This window comes from Cetorhinus maximus, chromosome 6, assembly GCF_964194155.1.
Source record: "Cetorhinus maximus chromosome 6, sCetMax3.hap1.1, whole genome shotgun sequence".
Classification (NCBI taxonomy): domain Eukaryota; kingdom Metazoa; phylum Chordata; class Chondrichthyes; order Lamniformes; family Cetorhinidae; genus Cetorhinus; species Cetorhinus maximus.
This window is the reverse complement of record NC_135884.1, coordinates 33577902-33601506: the sequence shown is the minus strand read 5'-3', so window position 1 is coordinate 33601506 and position 23605 is coordinate 33577902. Positions and strand designations below refer to the sequence as shown.

The 23605-nt window shown below is 40.6% G+C and overlaps 1 protein-coding gene across 1 annotated transcript in view; it reads left to right on the top strand.

Moving 5' to 3' along the window:
- il17rd (interleukin 17 receptor D) overlaps positions 1–23605 on the top strand; it is an 89334-nt gene that overhangs the window by 34948 nt on the left and 30781 nt on the right. The window contains exons 3-4 of the mRNA XM_078543535.1: positions 451–576; positions 14958–15082. Of these exons, the coding sequence (XP_078399661.1) occupies positions 451–576; positions 14958–15082 (251 nt within the window). The remainder of the gene's footprint in view (positions 1–450; positions 577–14957; positions 15083–23605) is intronic.

The window sequence follows — 23605 nt, the reverse complement described above, 5'->3', positions numbered from 1 at the left end:
GGGAAATCTGGAACACGCTGCCTGAAAGGATGATAGAGGCAGAAATCCTTGTAACATTTAAAAAGCATTTGGAAGATTACGGACCAAGAATCATAGAGTTGGATTAGGCTGGATGGTTCCTTGCTGGACATGCGGACATAATGCGCCAAATGGCCTCTTTCCGTGCTGTAATTATTCTATGAGAATCATAATAAATAGCATGAAAATGTGCATTGTGTTGGGTATTCATACAATTGTCAGTGCCAAAAAATATATTGTTCTTAATAACTTGCTATTTTTGTGTTTTTTAAAAGTGATTCTATTTTCATTTCATTTCTTGCTTCAGGCTCATTTTATAGTAATGGCGAGTTTAATTAGAGCTGTGGTTATTGGATCTTTGACTGAACATCACACAAGTAGGTTAAACAATTTTGAGGAGTTGGCAACTAAATATTGTTACATTTTCTCCAGATTGTTCATCCATTGGGAATCTGAAGGGGGAGCATGCAATTGATAGAGTTCGAAACTTCTGCTTCAGCCAATCAGTACAGGATGACTTGGTTGCAGTGAGATTTCAATGGAATCCAAGCCCATTGGGTAAGTGAAAGTCTGAACTGATTCCAAACAGTCAGTTTAGAAGTGATGTAGAAACTGGGTTAGAAGGTTGATGATGCGCCAGTATTATTTTAGCCAAGAAATTAGTAACTTGAGAGATGTGAAACTTTGAGCAATCATCACACCCCAGAAATTTCCTAGGACTTTCTCTTATTTGCCACCACCCTAAAGTCTGCAAAAAGTGCATAGAAAATACAATTGATAGAGCACTGTTGTTGATTGTAATAAGGGGAGATGGTAGCGTAGTGTTAATGGCATTGGCCTAGTAACCCTAGTGGGTTCAAATCCCACCATGGCAGCTGGTGGAATTTAAATTCAATTAATAAACCTCGAATATGAAGCTAGTCTCAGTAATGGTCACCATGGCAAGTATCATCAATTGTTCCAAAAACCCATCTGGTTCACTAAAATCCTTCAGGGAAGAAAATCTGCCATCCTTACCCAGTCTGATCTACATGTCACCCCAGACTCACAGCAACATGTTTGACTCTTAACTGCCCCCTGAAATGACCAAGCAAGTCACTCAGCTCAAGGGCAATTAGGGATGGGCAACAAATGCTTTCCTTGCCAGTGATGCCCACATCTCAAGAAAGAATTTTTTTAAAAACTGCCTTATACTATCAGTCATTATTGCTTTTAATAAATGTCCAGTACAACCACATTTTTGTGCTCATCGATCCCTTGTTGGGCAATTAAGTTAAATGCCCTTATGGTGAAAGAAAAGGCCAATTGAAGATAATAACATAGAAAGTAGCTGCCATGACAAACATCAGTATAGTGGATGTGTTTTGGTCAATCACACTGCAGTTGATGTAAGGCTGTGAATTATATCTTCTAAATGTTCTATACCTTAAAGTGTTAGTGAGCAAACCCAAGAGCAATCCTACGCTTGCTATCAATGTATAAGTATGCCACCTGGTATACTGAGTTGAACAGTCCAGGAAGGTTTCAACAATTCCTGCTGTATGGCTTAGTAAATATCCACTGGGACATTGGTACAGCACTTGGCTTTGATGTACTATGACAGTGGGGAGGAAATACTAGCTAGAGTTTTTCTACTGACATCTTGGAAAATGAAAACATATTTTACCATTAAAATTTTATTACAAATTACTTGAAACATTTCTCTTTCTCCTGCACTCACCATTCCTCTTTCTTTCTTTATTATTCATTCATGGGGTGTGGGCTTTGCTGGCTAGGCCAGCATTTATTGCCTAACCCTAGTTGTCCTTGAGAGGGTAGTGGTGAGCTGCCTTCTTGATCCGCTGCAGTCCATGTGGTGTAGGTACATCCACAGTGCTGTTAGGGAGGGAATTCCAGGATTTTGATCCAGCGACAGTGAAGGAACGGCTATATATTTCCAAGTCAGGATGGTGAGTGGCTTGGAGAGGAGCTTCAGGTGGTGATGTTCCTATCTATCTGCTGCCCTTGTCCTTCTAGGTGGTGGTGGTCATGGGTTTGGAAGGTGCTGTTTGAAGGAGCCTTGGTGAATTCCTACAGTGCATCTTGTAGATGGTACACTCTGCTGCTACTGTGCATCGGTGGTGGAGGGAGTGAATGTTTGTGGATGTGGTGCCAATCAAGTGGACTATTCTGGGAGAAGTTTTGGCAGAGTTATTCAAATAGATCTTGGTTGAAAAAAATAGTGCATTGCTGGTTCCTCTGGATTTGGGGTAATGAGGGTTAGCTGTAAAGAAGCATTGTTTATTTTTTTGGAGAGGATCAAAGTGACCTGGAAATTTTCTCCAGTTGTAGGACATTAAATTTGAACATTTTGCCTGTACAAAAGGTTGTATTTAATATTCTTATGATGCATGCATCATGTGGTTTTGTTTGGAAGGATTCCAGGGATTTCCTCTCTTGTAATATGAGCTGATCCATTGTATATCAAAGGTTATAATTTTTTTTCAATTATTTTCCATTAGATCCTTTTCTAAAAGGACATTATTGCTATGGACTAGTTTGCCAAGTTGTGGAAGGATAGCTCACTGGATGTTACAAACTTTCTGCACTATTGTATTTCTCCCCCCTCTTCTGCCCTATTTTACATGACTCCACAGTGACCCATCTGGATCTGTCTTACATAGAATTACCTAGAACATCCTGCTTAGAAATAGGCCATTTAACCCTACCAGTCTGTGGTGGTGTTTATGTTCCACACAAACCTTCTCCCACTCTACTTTACCGATGCTGTTCAGCTCAACTACTCCATGTGGTAGCAGCTTCCACATTCTAATTACACACTCTGGGTAAAATAAAAGTTTTTTCTGAATTCTTTATTAGATTTATTAGTAATTATCTTGTACTTATGGCTCTTAGTTTTGTACTTCCCCACAAAAGGAAGCATCTTCTCTGCGGCAACCTTATCAAAACACCTTCATAATTTTAAAGATTTCTATTCAGTTGCCCCTGAGCCTTCTCTTTTAACAAAGGAGCCCTAACCTGTTCAGTCTTTCCTAATGGTTATAACCTCTCAGTTCTGTTATCATGGGAACATGAGTAGGCCATTTAGTCCCTCAAGCCTATTCTACCTTCAAAGAAATCATGGCTGTTCTGTCACCTAACTCCATGTACCTGCCTTTGCCCGATATCCCTTAATATCTTTAGATAACAAAAATCTATCAATCTCAAATTTAAAATTAAAAACTGAGCTAGCATCAATTGCTGTTTTCAGAAGAGAGCTACAAACTTCTACCACCCTTTGCGTGTAGCAGTGTTTCCTAATTTCCCTCCTGAAAGGTCTGGCTCTAATTTTTAGATGATGTTCCCTAGTCCTAGGCTCCTGTAAATATTGTTGCACCTCTTCCAGTGCCTTTATATTCTTTCCATAATATAGAGACCAAAATTGTACATGGTGTTCTAAGTATGGCCTCATTACCTTATCTACTTGTACAAACTAATATTTAGTTGACCTTGCTCACTTAATATTCAGGGAGACTTAGAAGATGATCCAACAGCTCTGGCAAGAAGCCTGATTTGATTCAATGCTATAATTTGGATAGCAAATGCCTCAGTAAACTGGTCTTTATAGATGGTTTAATAAAGGTAATTACTGAGTTTTTGAGATTTAATTGTCTGCATGACTTAATGCATAAGACATCTAACTTTGGTGCAAATCCTGATGTTATACTAATCCCATTGGCTGAAGGGTAGAGAACCAAAGGACACATGTAAGTTGACTGGCAAGAGAACCACTAGCCACATGAGAAAAATCTTTTTTACACAGCGAGTGGTTAAGATCTGGAATGCAGTGTCTGAGAGTTTGGTCAAGCAGATTCAGTCATGACTTTCAAAAGGGAATTCAATTAAGCACCTGAAGAAAAAAAATTGCAGGATTACAGGGGAAGGATAGGGGAGTGGGACTAGCTGAGTTGCTCTTGCAGAGTTGGCATGAGCACAACAGACTGAATGGCCGCCCCCTGTGCTATAAGCATTTTATGATTCTATTCTATCTTCAACATGTTGAATTATTGAACTTGGGTATTCTATCTCAGTGGTGAAGGGTGATGTGGAGCAGCTTCGAGTATTCAACATTAGCTTAGCATTGGTGTCAGTCATCCTTTCAGCCTGGAATGGTGCATGGAATGGAGAGATCCAAGGAAAATGAAAGATGGGAGCAAATATTTCACTTGATTTTTGCTTAGCATTACTCAACATTAAAATTTAGGGAATATGAATCTTGTAAAATGTTGTAGGGCTACTGAAGAATGAGGCTTCAATCAGTCTAGTTAAATTAATATTTAATGGCTCTTTCTTTCGTTCACTGAGTATCATACAGACCAGAAGGTCTTGGGTTTGATCCCCGGTTTGCTGAGTTACCTTTCTTTCCTACACTGTAACAACTACTTACATTTATACAGTGCTTTAATGGAAGAAAACATGATGTGCTTCACAGGAACATTATCAAACAAAATTTTTACGTAAGGAGGTATTAAGACAGGTGACCAAAAGCTTGGCCGAGAAAAGTAGGTTGAAAGGAGTCCTAAAGGAGTTGGAGTGGTTTCGAAGACTCGGGAGGGAATTCAGCTAGACCAGTTTTTGTTCTTGAAATCCTTAAATGCAATTAGAAAAGATGTTTCAGGGAAGGGCGTTAACACAGGTGTGGTTTGTAATGAATTCAGGATTCAGAGGAGCAAAAGCACAGCAGTCTCACAATGAAACAACCTAGCTGTAAGGATTCCATCTATATGTTAGAACTAATAAAAAGATCAGACTTCAAAACCGACTTTCACAATTTATGTTAAATACAGCTAACTATGATTTGAAAGCAGGAATGTAACCAACTTTACAATAAATCTAAAGACGAGTCGTACGGACTCGAAACGTTAACTTTGTTTTTCTCTCCACGGATGCTGTTAGACATGCTGAGTTTTTTCCAGCATTTTCTGTTTTTGTTACAATAAATAAAGCTGATATAAAGTGTTGTGGTCTTTAATCCATTATAATCATGCTTAATTATCAGTAATGATGCATCTGGTTCAATCAGTCTAAGAATCACAGCACAGAAAGAGGCCATTCAGCCTTTGGAGTCCATGACAGCTCTTTGTATAGCAATCCAGTCAGTCGCATTCCCCTGCTCTACCCCCGTGGCTTTGCAAGTTTATTTCCCCGGTTCTATTATTATGATCTGGGTAGAGACCACAGTAATGTTTTTTTTTAAATCCAAAAGCCCAGGTATTTACTAAAATAATGATGCCACAAAGTTCACGATATAAATCAAAAGAATTTTACTGCACAAAAATCAAAGAGCATGAATACTAATAACTATCTTAAAGACAAACGTACAATGAACACAGTTACTTATACTCTTCGTGCGCGCCCTCGCACACCCCCTCCCGTTCGCCCTCAAGCACCCGCTCAGTTTGGCTATACCAGAAGTCCAACTCACTGTTAGGCATCCTTCAGTTAACAAGAGTTTTAACCTCTTTCAGCCGACACACAAAATTTCAATTGAATTCTGTTTGAAAGAGACATTTTCTCTTTGCAGCCAACTTGGCCTAAAAACAAAAAAAAACACTGAAAAAACTGCTGCTTGACCACAGAACCATACCCACAATCTATTTATCCTAAAATAAGCTTGTTGCCTCAGGCAACCTGATCACATGATCATTTACTGTAAGTGAGGTTCTTTACCAGAAACCCCTTATAGGTTCTTTAAAGGAACCAGCATCCCAACATAAAATATAGGGTTTTTACCCGAAAGCCCATGGACGATCTCACCATCCAATTTCCTTTGGAAATCATTGACCATCCTTGTAGGCAAAAAAAAAGTTCTTCCTTACCCCCACCACCACCACTGACATCTTTTGCTCAAAAATTTACATGTGTGCCTAGTCCTTACCATTAGCTCATTGGTTCTGCCTTTCATTGTGCACCCTATCTAAACCTATCATAATTTTGTACACCTCTGTTGGATCTCCCCTCAATCTCCAGTTTTTTTGCTCCAAGGAGAACTGCCCCAGCTTCTCTAATCTAACCTTGTAACTGAATTCCCTCATCCTTGAATCATTCTGACAAATCTGCTCTGCACCCTTTCAAAACCTTCACATCCTTCCTAAAGTGTGGTGATCAGAACTGGAACAAGACTGGGATACCTTTAAAATGATTATTGTTAACTTTTATCCTAGGTGAATTCATAGATTCATAGAGTTATTTAATTTAATTTAAAACTATTTAAGTGCATTGAGCTTTTGTTTGCCCTTCGACATCAATGGCATGAGCATTGCTGAATCCCCCACCATCAATGTCCTGGGGTGGGGGGGTTATCATTGACCATAAACTGAATGGGACTAGCCATATAAATACTGTGGCTACAAGAGCAGGTCAGAGGCTGGGAATCCTGTGGTGAGTAACTTGCATCTTGACTCCCAAAAGCCGTCCACCATCTAAAAAGTGCAAGTCAGGAGTGTGATGGAATACTCTCCCCTTGCCTGGATGAGTGCAGCTCCAACAACACTCAAGAAGCTTGACACGGTCCAGGACAAAGCAGCCCGCTTGATTGGCACCCCATCTGCAAACATTCACTCCCTCCACCACCCATGCACAGTAGCAGCAGTGTGTACCATCTACAAGATGCACTGCGGGAACTCACCAAGGCTCTTTAGACTGGACCTTCCAAACCCACAACTACTACCATCTAGAAAGACAAGGGCAGCAGAAACATGGGGGGGACACCACCACCTGGAAGTTTCCCTCCAAGGCACTCACCATCCTAACTTGGAAATATGTCATTGTTCCTTCACTGTCGCTGAGTTAAAATCCTGGAACTCCCCCCTCCCCCTCCCCCTCACTGTGTGTGTATCTATACCACGTGGAGTACGGCGGTTCAAGGAGACTGCTCGCCGCCACCTTGTGGTCAATTAGGGATGGGCAATAAATGGTAGCCTAGCCAGTGACATCCACAGCCCATAAAATGAATTAAAACATAACTAAATGCAGTTTCATTAAGGGGAAAACAAGATTGCAGTTTAAAGAAAAATAAAGTAACTTATATTTGTTTCATGTCTTTTTAACTAAAGAATGTGGAATAAGTCTACTTTGGTTCATTCAATGCTCTGATATTGGACTTGGTAATGTGATGCCTAACAGAAGTACACCAAACCCATAAGCGATAAATGAGACGATGTTTGGGCATGCACCTCTGACATTGATCCTTTTGACTGCAGCAAGTTGGAATGCAGCTGGAGGGCTCAGGTGATAACAGGTCCAAACTCTTCCCTTTGTGGTTCGCACGCCATCACAAGAGAGGTTCTGTGTAGTAGAACGTGCAAAACTAGTCTGGCAGCCTTGAAACCTTCCCCCGTGCTGTTCAGATAGGATCTAATGGAGACCGTGTGGGATTACCTGAATTTGAATGAAAACTGTTTCAGGCCTCTGTTTGGAATATGAACCAATTGGAATGTCTTCACTGAAGGTATGATATAATTAAACAAACGATGAATTGTTTGCAAGAGGCCATAATGAAACAGACTTTTTTTTACATTAAAGTAACAATTTAAAATTATTTTGAATTACACTTCTGCCATTTTCCTGCTAAGTTTCTCAATTTACTCTATTAATAAATTGAGACAGTCATGACAGCCATTTTGGTTTTGTCCCCTTCTTGCACTTTTGGGATGAATTACTCAGATTTAGGTATCCCTTAGAAATCTGTTTTTGGAGACACAAGTAATCAAAGAGCTGCTTTGCATACTTGGTTCCCTGAAAATGCTGAGATCCAAACCTTCTCGTGAGTGAGTTGACCCAGCATGAGAGGTGAAAAGGAATGGAACAGTCACACTGCCTCCTTGCCCTCTTCCATCTCTGCACCTTATTCTTTGACTTTTCATCCCCCAAAAATCAGTGGGTATATAAGGGCAGTGACACAATGCTACAGTGTATTTCAGGCCTCTCTATTTGGCTGTTTTTATTTTGCTAGATATTTGGTCAAGAGTCATTTTTTTAACTGAAATCCTTAAGTACAAGCTGGTATGCTATCTCTTCCGCTGTTTGGAAAAGATGTCATTAACTGGGATCTGCCCATAGTTAAAGGTTAACAGTAAATGGTTCATGTTTAAACATCCAAGTCTCAAGATCTCATCATTGAGACATCAGACGAACCCATAATACAACATGGTGGCAGCAGTGATAAGAAAGGTGGCATTTTTGAAGGGATGGCAAGTAAAGATTATATCGCAAATAGTTATTCTCCATTGGAAGGGAGGAAGTTTTATTTTGAGAAGAAAGGGGGTTGTTGTATGTGCCTGCATGCCATTGTGATGTAAGGGTGCTCGGCAGAGCAAGGGTTAACATATGACTGGAGAATAGCACCACCCACTGTATGATGTATAGAGTCACATGGTAGTATACTCAGGGAGAACACTCTAGAAACAGCTGGTGACAGCTTGTAGCAACGCCATGCATACCATTGACTGGGATCTGTACATAGTTAAAGATTAACAATAAATGGTTCACATTTAAACATGCAAGTCTCAGGATCTCATCATTGAGACATCAAACAGACCCATAATACAACAGTACCAGTCATCACCACTCAGCTGCTGTAGTACATTGTGGCATATTTTTATAAATTTTTGACTTATTTTTGAGACATAATTAGGAAAACAATAGCCTTGCTTAATACAATGCATGATTGGAAAAAATGCCCAAAATATGCAATATCCCATCGATTACATAATGTACAAATTTTTTCTGGCTGTTAATTATAACTACAGCAGTCTGCAGGACCAAGGGGATGGCATTATGTTCAAATCTTTTCAAAGATTCTAGAAATGCCCCATTGCTTTTCCTTTCTATTGATAAATGCTTAATGATTAAACCAACATCCTCCTTCCATATTTTGTGATCAGCCTTTTCAACCTAACATCTTGCCAAGTGCCAGTCTTAAGCCTGGCACTCCAAAGCTTGGGTAGCACACATTAGTGACTCCTTTTCGATGTGATTCCCATGTTTAAGGGTGAGTGAATGTTTCTTTAATTCAGGAAGATCCATCTCCCTAGTACAAATTTATGCTAGAGGGCTGATGTGGAATTGATCTCTTTTGAATGAAAAGAACTGAATGTAACTTGACGTCCATTTATTTTTGAGCAGCTTGCTATAACCAAAGATTTGATTGCCTTGGATTGTCTCTTTTTAAAAACTAGGTCTATTTCCTCATGTAGAAGAAAGCTAAGCTTTTTGTGATAGTTTAAATAGTTGTGTCCTATTTTCTGTGTTGGTCATTACTGTTAATTTCTCTTTAAGCTACTGTCTGGACACTCCAGTGTAATTCAGGCTAAAATCACCCACTTCAGCAGTATTAAGCAGAATGGTTCAATGAATGTTGCTACAGAACAATGACTTCATTGAATCATGACAGTTGACATGCAGATCCTCTGAGATGTGTGAGATGATGAACAAGTGGCTGAATGTTTCTCAGATCGCAATGTCCAAAAGGGGATGAACAGACTTTTCATACTGAAAGAACTAATTTCTAAGATACAGCATTAAAACTAAAGTAAAATTCTAACTCTGAAAGCACAGCAAGGAGTTACTGATGTCACTTCCGCCGAGCAATGCTGATTGATCTACAGACCCATGTTTCCTTTCCTGAACTCTGTATTTGGAACTCGATTACATGCGTACGAATTTGGAGCAGGACTTGGCCACTCGGCCCCTCGAGCCTGCTCCGCCATTCAATAAGATCATGGCTGATCTGATTGTAACCTCTCGCCTACCCCCGATAGCCTTTCACACCCTTGTTTATCAAGAATCTCATCTACCTCTGCCTTAAAAATATTCAAGGACTCTGTTTCCACTGCCCTTTGAGAAAGGGAGTTCCAAAGACACACGACTCTGAGTGAAAAAAATTTCTCCTCATCTCGGTCTTAAATGGCAACCCCTCATTTTTAAACTGACCCCTAGTTATAGATTCTCTCACAAGAGGAAACATCCTCTCCACATCCAGCCTACCAAGACCCTTCAGGATCTTAAAGGTTTCAATCAAGTCACCTCTTACTCTTCTAAACTCCAGTGATACAAGCCTAACCTGCCCAACCTTTCCTCATAAGACAATCCACCCATTCCTGGTATTAATCTAGTAAACCTTCTCTGAACTGCTTCTAGTGCATTTACATACATCGTTAAATAAGGAGACCAATATTGTACACAGTACCCCAGATATGGTCTCACCAGTGTCCTGTACAACTGAAGTATAACCTCCCTACTTTCATATGCAAATTCCCCTTGCAATAAACAATAACATTCTATTAGTTTTCTTAGTTACTTGCTGTACCTGCATACTAGCCTTTTGTGATTCATGCACTAGGACACTCATCCCTCTGAATCTCGTAGCTCTGCAAACTCTCAACCATTTAGATAATACGTTTCTCTTATATTCTTCCTCCCAGAATGGACAATTTCACATTTGCCCACATTATACTCCATTTGCCAGGTCTTTGCCCACTCAGTTAACCTATTTATGCCACTTTGTAGCCTCCTTATGTCCTCTTCACAACTTACTTTCCTACCTATCTTTGTGCCATTAGCAAATTTAGAACCCATCCTTTGGTCTCTTCATCCAAGTCATTTATATAAATTGTTAAAAGTTGAGGCAACAGCACTGATCCAGGATTAATTAATGACCTCAGGGTAAAGGCACCCCGAGGTAGCAGCGACCACAATATGATTGAATTTTACATCCAGTTTTGAAGGCTAATATTTTAAACTTTAAGGGCAACTATGTGGGTATGAAAGCTGAGCTAGCTGAAGTGACTGGGATACTAGGTTAGGGGATAGATCAATAAAGAAGCAGTGGCAGACATTTAAGGGGATATTGCAGAATACTCAATAAGTATATTCCTACTATAAATAGGAATTCTAAAGGGAGGACCCACCATCCGTGGTTAACTAAAGAAGTTAGGGAAAGCATCAACTGAAGGAAAAAGCATATAACTGCGCAAAGATGAGTGGCAGGTCAGATGACTGGTCAGAATATAAAGAACAGCAGAGAATGACTAAAAGGTTAATCAGGAGAAAGAAATTACAGTATGAGAGGAAGCTAGCTAGAAATGTAAAAACAGATAGCAGGAGTTTCTACAGCTATTTAAACAGCAGAAAAGTAGGTAAAGTGAGTGTTGGCCCTCTAGCGACTGAGAATGGGGAGTTAATAGTAGATAATAAGGAAATGGCAGATGAAATGAACAAATATTTTGCTTCTGTCTTCACTATAGAAAATATAAAAAACATTCCAGTAATAGCCGTAAATCAGAAGGTGGAAGGGAGAGGGGAACTTGGTGGAATTACAAACACCAGGGAAGCGGTAGTGAGCAAACAGAGGGAGCTGTGCGCTGACAAGTCTCCAGGTCCAGGTGGACTTCATCCTAGAGTCTTAAAAGAGGCGGCTGATGCTAATTTTCCAAAATCCCTTAGATTCTGGGAAGGTTCCATCAGACTGGAAAGTAGCAAATATAATCCCTCTGTTCAAGAAGGGAGGGAGGCAGCAAACAGCAAACTATAGGCCTATAGCAAACTATATGGGCAGAATTTTGCCCTTGATGGGTGGGCAGGCCTGACCGACTCGGCGGTGGGCGGGCAGCCGATCACCGCCACCGAAACGGTGCTCCGCCGCCATTTTAAGTGGGCAGGCCAATTAAGGCCCGTCCAGCGTGCTGCCTGACGGGAAGCGCTATGCGTTTCCTGTGGGGAGGGGGGGGATTCCCCAGAGCCAGAGTGCGCTCTTTAGCGCATGCGCACGAAAGAGTGCACATCTCCCTGAGACAAAGTGCTGCCTCAGGGAGATTGCTAAAAGGCACTGAAACATTAAAAATAGAAAAATAAAAAAAATCATTAACATGTCCCCCTCATGTGAAAATGTCACATGAGATGGGACATGTTAATGAAATGCACAAAAACTTTATTACAATTTTATAATTCCGATATCAAACCTCATCCCGCCACTGGATGAGGTTTGTAAACATATCACTTACCCGCCTACCCGTCGGGCCCGCGCACCGAGCCGAAGTTCGCACGGGCCTCTTGAAATCCTGGTCGATTGGAGAGTTAATGGCTTTAACAGGGCCTTTAATTAATGGCAGGTGCACATCCCGCTGCATAGCGCGCCCGCCGACCGAAATATCGCGATGCCGCACGCTGACGTCGGGACACTAGCGTGACGTCAGCGCGCGACATTTTAAGCGCTGGCGTGCGGACTCCGCCACCCGCACGCCAGCCAGAAGATTCAGCCCTATATCTTTCTCTCAACAGATGCTGTCAGACCTGCCGAGTTTTTCCAGCAGTTTTTGTTTCAGATTTCCAGCATCCGCAGTATTTTGCCTTTATCTAAACTATAGGCCAGTTAGCTTGATGTCTGCTGTGGGGTAGTTATTAGAATCGATCATTGAGTAGATTATAGCTGGGGACACAAGGTAATCTGGAAGAGTCAGCATGGTTTTGTGAAAGGGAAATTATGTTTAACCAATCTATTGGGGTTCTTTGAAGGAGTGACATGTGCTGTGGACATAATGTACTTGGATTTCCAGAAAGCATTTGATAAGGTGCCACAGCAAAGGTTATTGCAGAAAATAATAGCTCATGGTGTAGGGGATAACATTTTAGCCTGGATAGAAGATTGGCTGTCTGGCTGGCAGAAAACAGAGAGTATGCATAAATGGGTCTTTGTCTGATTGGCAGGACGTGACTAGTGGAGTCCCGCAGGGGTCTGTGCTGAGGCCTCAACTTTTTACAATTTACATCAATGACTTAAATGAGGGGAGCAAAGGCATGGTAGCTAAATTTACACGTAGCACAAAGATAAGCAGGAAAGCATACTGTGAAGGGGACATAAGCTTGCAGATGGATATAGATAGGTTAAGTGAGTGGGCAAAAATCTGGGAGATGGAGTATAATGTGGGAAAATGTGAAGTTGTTCACTTCGACAGGAATAATAAGCAAGCAGAGTATTACTTAAATGGAGAACGACTGCAGAATTCCGAGGTGCAGAGGGATCTAGGCGTTCATGTGCATGAGTCATAAAAAGTTAGTATGCAGGTACAGCAAGTAATTAAGAAGGCTAATGGAATGCTATCCTTTATTACGAGAGGAATTGAACATAAAATTAAGGATGCTATGCTTCAGTTATACAGGGCATTAGTGAGACCACATCTCAAATACTGTGTGCAGTTTTGGTCTCCTTATTTATGGAAGGATGTAAGGAGGTGGTTCAGAGGAGGTTTACTAGATTGATACCTGGAATGAGCGGGTTGTCTTATGAGGATAGGTTGGTCAGACTGGACTGGAGTTTAGAAGAATGAGGGGTGACTTGGTTGAAGTATATAAGATCCTGAATGGTGTTGACAAGGTGGACGTCAAAAGGATGTTTCCTCTTGTGGGCGTGTCCAGAACTAGGGGTTTTAAAATTGGGGGTTGTCCTTTTAAGGCAGAGATGAGGAGAAAATTTTTTTGAGGGTCATGTGACTTTGGAACACTGCTTCAGAAAGCAGTTGAATCAGGGTCAATGAATATTTTTCAAGGCAGAGGTGGATAGATTCTTGTTTGGCAAAGGGAATCGAAGGTTATCAGGGGTAGATGGGAATGTAGAACTTGAAACACAAACAGACCAGCCATGATCTTATTGAACTGCGGAGCAGGCTCGAGGGGCCAAAATGCCTACTTTGCTCCTGTTTTGTATGTTCATGTGATCCCTGTGGCACACCACTTGTTATAGCTTGCCAACCAGAAAATGACCCATTTATGCCTACTCTGTTTCCTGTTAGCTAGTCAATCTTCTATTCATGTCAATATGTTACCGCCTATACCATGAGGTTTTATTTTCCACAATAACCTTTGATGTGGCACCTTATCAAATGCCTTCTGGAAATCTAAATACAGTACATCCACCGGTTCCCCTTTATCCACAGTACTTTACTACTTTAAAGAAGTCCAATAAATTGGTTAAACATGATTTCCCTTTCACAAAACCATGTTGACTCTGCCTGAGTGCTTTGATTTCTTTCTAAGTGCCCTGATGTAATGTCTTTAATAATAGCTTTTAACATTTTCTCTATGGCAGATGTTAAGCTAACTGGCCTGTAGTTTCCTGCTTTCTATCTCTCTCTCCCTTTTTGAATAAAAGAGTTACATTTGCTATTTTCCAATCTAATGGCACCTTCCCCGAATCTAGGGGAAGTGAAACTAAAACCAACACACCAACTATCTCACTCGCCACTTCTTTTTGGCAGATAGAAGGTCAATTAAAATGGCGGGGTGGGGGGGGGGGGGGGGGGGGGGGGTTGGGTGGGGGGGGGGGGTTTCAATTGAAACTGCATATTGCAAGGAATTGTGCATATAAAACAACAGAGTAAGTGTAGATGCAAACAAGCATTCAAACGTGCAAGCCACAAATACACACATGCACAATGTTATGATACCTGTGGCAATCAGCCCATCTAGGAAGTGGCGGTAGCCCAACCAGTTTTTAGATAAGTACTTTCTAAGCAGATCCATCTGTGGAACAAGTGTTCAGATGATGACGTTTTCCTTGTTTTGATGGTTATACAATGAAATAGCAGAAGCTTATTTTATACTTTCACCTATATTTTTGTGCACAAGTTGTGAAAAATCTGGGGCATTTTACTTCACAGTAACATTTACTTGTGTGTGCTTCCTGATGAGTTTGCCTATTTTATAAATGAATTACACAGCCTTCTCTGCCAACACCTTCCACTGGTGGGATTTGGATGCCTTGCTCACAAGTCCAGTTATTAAAATGGTTTCTGTCCTTACACCAGCAAGGAAATTACTAAATAAGTCAATTTATTTGCCAATGCTCCATTTCTTCGTACACAGTGTGTTTATATGCTTTTTCCTGTGTTGGAATTTTTCCTCAGGTATTGAATGTATCAGAGGCTTCAAAATAATTCTTCAAGAAGCTAAAGCAGTTGGGGCTGAAAAATTTTGTCAGGCATTGGTTTTAGAAGAACGAAAACAACTCAAATATTTCAATAAAACACTTGTAAGTAAACTGACCTTTGCTACAATTTAGAACAAATGCTTTCAGACACTTGAACCTGAAGTTATCTTTTACTTCAGAAATTTTCAGAGAACATGCTGATTACATCTGATTAGTTTTTAATGGCTTCCAACTGTGGCTCATCTTGCAAATTGATTCAACATTTCCATTTTCCATTTGCTGCTGGACTGAGTTTGTAGATAAATGTTAAATTGTCTTCTAAATAAAGATTTGAGAGCTTTACAACTGTCGCTTGAATCTTGAGATCAGATAAAGGCCTTCAAATTACTCCCAGATATTTGTTTCCATCGATCCTATTTCTCATATGCACGCTGCTTCTCTCTGACATCACCTGAAGACACATTGTTAGTTTTCACATGTACAACACCCAGCTTTTACCCCTCCAGCACTGCTCTCGATTCCTTCACTGTTGCTGAATTATCATACTGCTTGTCTGACATCCAGTACTGGATGAGCAGAAATTTCCTCCAATTAAATATTGGGAAGACTGAAGCCAGTCTCAGCTCATCTGCTGCTGAAACTCTCATTCATACATTTGTTACTTCTAGATTCGACTATTCCAATACATTCCTGGCTGGTCTCCCACATTCTAGTCTCTGTAAACTTGAGGTCATTCCAAATTCTGCTGCCTGTGTCTTAACTCAAAGCAAATCCTTTTCCCTTATCACCCCTGTGCTGAGCAGCCCCAATTTCAATTGCTCCAAACTATTGGTGGCCCCAGATCCCGGAAATACCCTCCTTACATCACTCCATCTCCCTACCTCACTTTCTTCCTTTAAGGCAATCCTTCATCCAAGCTTTTGGCCATCTTTCCTAATATCTATAAGTGGCTCAGTGTCATCCCTTGTCTTATAATGCTGCTTTTTAGCATCTTGGGACATTCCATTATGTTAAAAGAACTATATAAATATAAGTTGTTAAATCTGGCACCTGTATTTATGCCTTAATGTAGTGGTTATGCTCTTGGATTAGTAATCCAGAGTCCTGGACTAATAATCTCATGACGTGGGTTTAAATCATGGCATTTTTTGAATCTATTTATTTATATTCATTCATGGAATGTGGGCATTGCCGGCAAGGTCAACACTTGTTGTCCATCACTAATTGCCCTGAGAGCAGTTAAGAGCATTGCTCTGAACCTGGAGTCACATGTAAACCAGACCAGGTAAGGGCAGCAGGCATTAGTGAATGCAATGGGGTTTTACGATGATCAATGATAGTTCATGGTTGCCATTATGAGATGAGCATTCAATTCCAGTTTTTTTTTAATTGAACATAAATTCCACCAGCTGCCATGATGCAATTTGAACCCCTATCCCCAGAGCTTTAGTCTAGGCTTCTGGATTACTAGTCCAGTGACATTACCACATCGCCACTGTCTCCCCCTAAAATAAATTTTGATTAAAAAGCTAATATTGGTAATAGTGACCATGAAGCTATTATTTGTCACTAAAAACGCAACTGGTTTACTAATGGCCTTTAGTGGAAGGAAACCTGCTGTATTTACTTAGCCTGGCCTATAGGTGACTCTAGACCCACAAGAATTTCTTAACTGCCCTCTGAAATAGCCAAGCAAGCCACTCAGTTAATTTAAAGCAACACAAAAATGCACAGTAAGAATAGAACTGTATTGACCCAGACATTGAATTTGAACACACCTAAGGCACACCCAGCCCATTTGACCCTGTGAAGTCACCCTCACAAAAGTACTGGGACTTGTGCTTAAATTGGGAGAGCTGTCCCACATACATTCTCACAGAAACATATCAACCAACATCCCAGGTCCCTCCACCACTATCCCTGGATGGCTGCGCAGTGATGTACAGTTGGAAGGCAGTGCTCAGCATTGGCTGTATTCCTCACAGGAGTGTTCATCTTCAGTTTCTTCATCAATAGCAAGAAGTGGAGATGTTCACTGATGATTGCTAATACACTTGATCTGAAAATCTTGCAGTCCCCATGTACAATAGGTATGCCGTCCTCAATCCCTCAGACAATGAAGCAGTCCATGCCTACACCCACCAAGAGTTACTGATGTGACTTTAATGCTTGGGCATGTTATTAGTTAGAAAGTGACTGTTGAGGTAATTTTTTGGGCAAGTGATGGTCTGTTGAAAATGCAAATATCAGTGTTGGTATTCCATGTTGAGTGATTCACCTCCTGACTGAAGGTCTTTCTACCACCTACAGGGCACTTGCCTACAAACATGTGAATTAGGAGCAGGAGTAGTCCACTCGGCCCCTCAAGCCTGCTCCACCATTTAATAAGATAATGACTGATCTGATTGTAACCTCAATCCACATTTCTGCCTATCCTTGATAACCTTTCACTCCTTTGCTTATCAAGAATCTATCTACTTCTGCCTTAAAAATATTCAAAGACTCAGCTTCCACTATCTTTTGAGGAAGGGAATCCCAAAGACTCATGACCCTCTGAGAGAAAAAAAATGTCTTCGTGTCTGTCTTAAATGGGGTGATCACTTATTTTTAAACAATGACCCCCTAGTTCTAGTTTCACCCACAAGAGGAAACATTCTCTCCACATCCACCCTGTCAAGACCCCTCACCTTATATGTTTCAATCAAGTCACCTCTTACTCTTCTAAACTCCAGCGAATACAAGCCTAGCCTGTCCAACCTTTCCTTATAAGACAACCCACCCTGTTATATAAAAAACCTGCTGTGTGTGTGTGTGTGTGTGTGTGTGTGTGTGTATTCTTAATTGTTAAGCAATGACAAAACACTTCAATATTCTATCACACTCCTGACTTGTGCCTTGTAGACGCTGAACAGGCTTTGAGGAGTCAGAGGGTGAGTTACTGTCTGCAGAATTCCCAGCCTCTGACCTGCTTTTGTATTTAAATGGCGGCTTCAGTTAAGTTTCTGGTCAATGGTAACCCATTACCCCATGGTAACCTGTTGTTACAGGTCCTAAACTAACAGTTCCAACAAAGCAAATCATTTTGAACTTAGACAGGTGTAGTTGTTTTCTTTTGTTTCTGAATGCTTAGGAGAAACTACCTGCCAGCTGTGAGTTTTGCTCTTCACCTATTCCTCACTGAAAATGTACATGTCAACTGTCAGAATTTCCCGACAGAAATCAGTATGGAGCAGGTCCCATTCCTCTTAATGCTGTCCCTACCCAAGTCCTGTTCACATTTCACATGATTCTGGCTACTGCATAACATACATGAGAATTCTTAGAAGAGCAGGAATTCCTGCAGGGGTAAAGAGTGCCAGGTTAAAGCGGAGGGGACAGAAACCCGTTAATATGAATTGTTGGAGACGGGGGAGTTGTGTCTTTGTACATGTGTAGGATGGAAAACAACTAGCTAAGAACTAGCTTCAGATGGGATAGAGTATATCTGTGAATTAGGACAGGGGACTGGAAGTTGGAGAGTGACTGTTATGGTAATTTGGGACAAGCACTCATCTGTTGAACATTCATCTGTCACTTTATTTTTCCTTTGTCAAAATGTACCAATTTAAAAAAATTGTGTTTAAATTAACCAGAATGTACCACTGTGCCATTTTTAATGCATAAAAGAAAACTATCCTAAACAACCTTAAAATCTGTCACTCCATTTTTTACCTTTTTAACATTTCCATTTCCCTCTTCAGGCTTTCATATACTTGTTTTTTCCATTATGATGATTAAAGGAATGTTGGATTTACCAAGAGTTTAAAGTTCTTAAGTCTATGTAATCATTTTACATGTATTATAAGCTTATAAATCTTCAGTTGCCAGCTTTTTAAAAATTTGTTGATTTGCTTGGTAAGATTTGGTGCTGTTTTTGTGGTTAGCATGCTTGTGAAAGTCCAGAAATTTGTGACTAGTGTTATTACCAGCTGGACATGTTTTATAGCCCTTCTGACCTGATTGTTTCCCTTCTCCCTCCACCAATCTGTGTTGTAAAATGCTGCAACGTATTGAAGTTACTTGGTTGTTTATGAGTTAAATTGCTACAAAGGAATAAGTAAGAAAAATAGGAACAGACATCCTTAACAGTACATTTGGTAATGTGCTGGCCAGCCTGGTTTTGAGTCACCTGGTGGATGGTGGTGGAGTGAGGATGCAGAGAATGAAATGCAATGTGGTTGTGATAGGCAATAGTATAGTTGGAGGGATAGAAAATGTTCCCTGCAGCCATGACTGGGAGTTCCGAAGATTGTGTTGCCAGCCCTGTGCCAAGGTTAAAGATGACATATCACAACTGAAAAAGAGCTTGGGTTGGGAAGATGAAGATCCAGTTGTCATGGTCCATGTAGAAACCGATGTTGTAGGTGGACTGAGCTTCTGCAGAATGTGCTTGAGGAGCTAGGGCCCAAATTAAAAGAACCTCAAAGGTAATAATCTCTGGAATTCTAGCTGAGTCATGCCATAATTGGCATTGGGTTAAACAGATCAGATAGTTGAATAGGGGCTCAAAGAGTGGTATGGGTGACGGGGTTTTTGATTCCTGGGGCACTGGCACCGATACTTGTGAAAGAGGGAGCTGTTCCATTGGGACAGGCTCCACTCAAACCAGGCTGGGACCTTGGGCTTTAAACGAACAGGGTGGGATGGGGATGGAGAGTTCAAGTGAGGGGAAATTTATAAATTTAAAGAGAAAAGTAAAGGTCACAGAACAATGTAGCATTTTGGGTGAAGATAAACAGAGCGTGACAGGAAGAAACAAAAGGTTTAAGGATAATTGTGCATCAACGAATAAGGTAAATTCAGGGAATAATGGTGTTCGTAACAAAAATCCAAGACAAAATGGAAAAGGCAGAGGGTATCCTGATAATAAAGGATGATATAATGGCAGCAATGAGTCAGAAGAGCAGGAAGTGGAAACTATGGGTAGAGATAAGAAACAGCAATGGTCAGAAAATGCTGGTGGGAGTATTTTATAGACCCCTAACAGTTATGCTGTTAGACAAAGTATTAATCAAAAATTAATAACATTGGCAGTGCAATAATTAGGGGACACTTTAATCTTCATATAGACTGGATAAATGAAATCAGCAATGGTAGTTTGAAGGGTGGGTTTATGGAGACAATCTCCTAGAACAATATGTCATGGAGCCAACCAAGGAAGATGTTATTTTAAATCTTGTGTAATGAAACAGGGTTCGTTTGCAATCTTGTGGTGAGGGATCTTCTTAGAAAAAGTGATCGTAATATGAAAGCTTCACATTGAGTTGGGAGTGTCATACACAAGTCGCGAGCTAGAGTGTTCAATTTGAAAGGGTGTGAGGGGGGAATTGGCTAAGGCAGACTGAGAAATTTTATTGAGATATGATGGTAGATAAGCAATGAGCAATGACAAAAGTTTAAAGAAATATTTCATAATTCCCAATGAACCTCCATTCCATTGAGAAATAAAAATTACGCAGGGAAAGAGATCCATCCGTGTCTAACTTAAGAGGTTAGGGAAATATTAGATTAAAAGAGGCTTATAATATTGCTAGGAAGAGTATTAAGCCTGAGGATAGGGAGAGTTTTAGATACCAGCAAAGGATGACCAAAAGGTTGAAACTTATCAGAAATATTAAGAGCTTACCAGATTTTAAGAGTTTCTATAAGTATATAAAAAGGAAGAGAGTAGCAGAAGTAAACATGGGTCTCTTAGAGCCTGAGACAGGAGAAATTATAATGGGGAATAAAGTGATGTCAGAGATGTTAAACAAATATTTTGTGTCTGTCTTAACAGAAGAAGACACAAAAAATATCAGAAATAGCGGAGAATCAAGAGTCTGATGAGAGTAGGGGCCTTATAAGTAATTAAATTTAGTAACGTGTAAGTACTGGAGAAGTTAATGGAATTGGAAACTGACAAATCCTCTGGACATGATAGTTTCCACCCTAAGAGTCTAAAGAAGGTGAGTGCAGAGATTGTGGATGCACAATTTGTTATCCTCCAAAATTTGCTAGACTTTGGAACTGTGTCAGTGGATTAGAATGTAGCAAATGTAACACCACTATTCAAGAAAGGAGGGAGAGAGAAAATCAGAAACTACAGATCAGTTAGCCTGGCATCAGTGTTGTTGGGAAAATGCTGGAATTCATTATTAAGTAGGTGGTCACCAGCCACTTAGCAAATCATGATATGATTAGGCAGAGTCAATATGCTTTTATGAAAGGGAAGTCGTGTCTGACAAAATCTGTTCAAGCTTCTTGAGGATGTAACTAGCAGGGTAGATAAATAGGAAACAGTGATTATAGCATATTCTGATTTTCAAAAGACATTCGCTAAGGTGCCACAAAAACAGGTTGCTGCACAAGATAAGGACTCATGGGGTTCAGTGTAATATGATAGCATTGATAGAAGATCAGTTAAAGGATGGAAAACAGAAAGTAGGAATAATCATGTTGCCTTCGGGCTAACAGGTTGTTATTAATGGCGTGCCACCAGGCTCAGTGGTGAGTTTCAGCTATTTACAATCTTGATTAATGACTTAGCCGAAAGGACCTAGTGTGTTGACAACCCAGGTTTGCTGACGATACAAAGCTAGGTGGGAAAGTAAGCTGTGAGGCAGACACAGACTGCAAGGGGACATAGATAGGTTTAACGAGAGAGCAAGAAAGTGGCAGATGGAATATAATTTGAGAAAATGTGAAGTTACTCACTTTTGGTAAGATTAGAAAAAAATAAATATTGTTTTAAAGTAGTGAGAAGCCATTAAGTGTTGGTTTTCAGAGGGATTTCAGTATCCTTGTACAAGAAACACAATGTTAGTATTCAGCTGCAAAAAGCAATACAGAAGGTGAATGGTATGTTGGCCTTTATTACAAGAGGATTGGAGTATAAGAGATAGGAAGTCTTGCTGCAATTGTACAGGGGTTTGGTGAGACCACACCTGGAGCACAGTATGCAGTTTTGGCCCCCATACCTTAGAATGTACTAGCCTTAGATGGGGTGTAATTAAGATTCAGTAGGTTGATTCATGGGATGTGAGATGGTTGAACTATGAGGAGGGATTGATAGAATGAGCCTACATGCTCTGGAGTTTGGAAGAATGAAAAGTGACCTCATTGGAACATATGAAATTCTGAGAGTGCTTGACAGGGTGGATGCTGGGAGGTTGTTCACCCTGGCCTCAGTGTCTAGAAATAGGGGGCATTGTCTGAGAATAAAGGGTCATCTATCTTGGACTGAAATGAGGAGAAATTTCTTCAGTGAGAGCTGTGAATCTTGGAATTCTGTACCCCAGAAGGCTGTCAATGCATAGTTGTTGAATAAATTAAAGGCTGAGATTGATAGACTTTTGGACTCTAATGGAAATGGGGAACAGGCAGAAAAGTGGAGTTGAGGTGGAAGATCAATCATGATCTCATTAAATTGTGGGTCTAAAGGGCTGAATGGCCTATGCCTCTCCTGTTTCTTATGTTATTATGCAAAAATACTATCGGTAATAACCTGCCCTCACTTTAAGAGGAAATGTTCCTTATTTCTCTCCAATCTCTTGTTTGATCCCTGGTCAGTGCTAAATTACAGTTGTGGTGCTGGATTAATTGGTTCAGTATCTTAGGTGCAATGAAGGGCAGGATACCACTTTGGGTTCCTGATTCTGGTTAGTGTCCCAGTAATTCTTGCTGGAAAGTGTATGTGTATGGGTATTGGGTGAGAATTAGATCTGTCTCGGTGAGTATACTTCCCACAGACAAATAACCTTCAGCCATTTGCTTTATCACCTCAGACTTGAGAGAGGAATAAACACCTGATAAGTTGGGGGACACTTAATTAGGCTAAAATGCCTTGGCCCTATGAGTTGTATTTTTCAGATGAAGTAAGAGGGGAAACGTTTCCTCTGAAGCGGGTGTGGATTAAACACTGCTTTATCAGTTTTAAGTTTTGTTATTGATGGATGATTGACATAAAATTTTGTTGATAATGCTTGTGAGAGAAGCCATGGGACGTTTAACTGTATTAAAGATGCTATACAAAAGAACAAAGAACAAAGAAAAGTACAGCACAGGAACAGGCCCTTCGGCCCTCCAAGCCTGCGCCGATCATATTGCCCGTCAACTAAAACATTTTGCACTTCAGGGGTCCGTATCCCTCTATTCCCATCCTAATCATGTATTTGTCAAGCTGCCTCTTAAACATCACTATCGTACCTGCTTCCTTCACTCCTCTGGCAGCGAATTCCAGACACTCACAACCCTCTGCATAAAAAACTTGCCCCGCACATCTCCTCTATAATTTTCTCCTCTCACCTTAAATCTATGTCCCCTAGTAATTGACTCTTCCACCCTGGGAAAAAGCTTCTGACTATATACTCTGTCCATGCCACTCATAATTTTGTAAACTTCTATCAAGTTGCCCCTCAATCTCCGTCGCTCTAGTAAGAACAATCCGAGTTTCTCCAACCTCTCCTCATAGCTAATAACCTCCAGACCAGGCAGCATCCTGGTAAACCTCCTCTGCACCCTCTCCAACACCTCCATATCCTTCTGGTAATGTGGCGACCAGAATTGCATGCAATATTCCATGTGTGGCCTAACCAAGGTTCTATACAG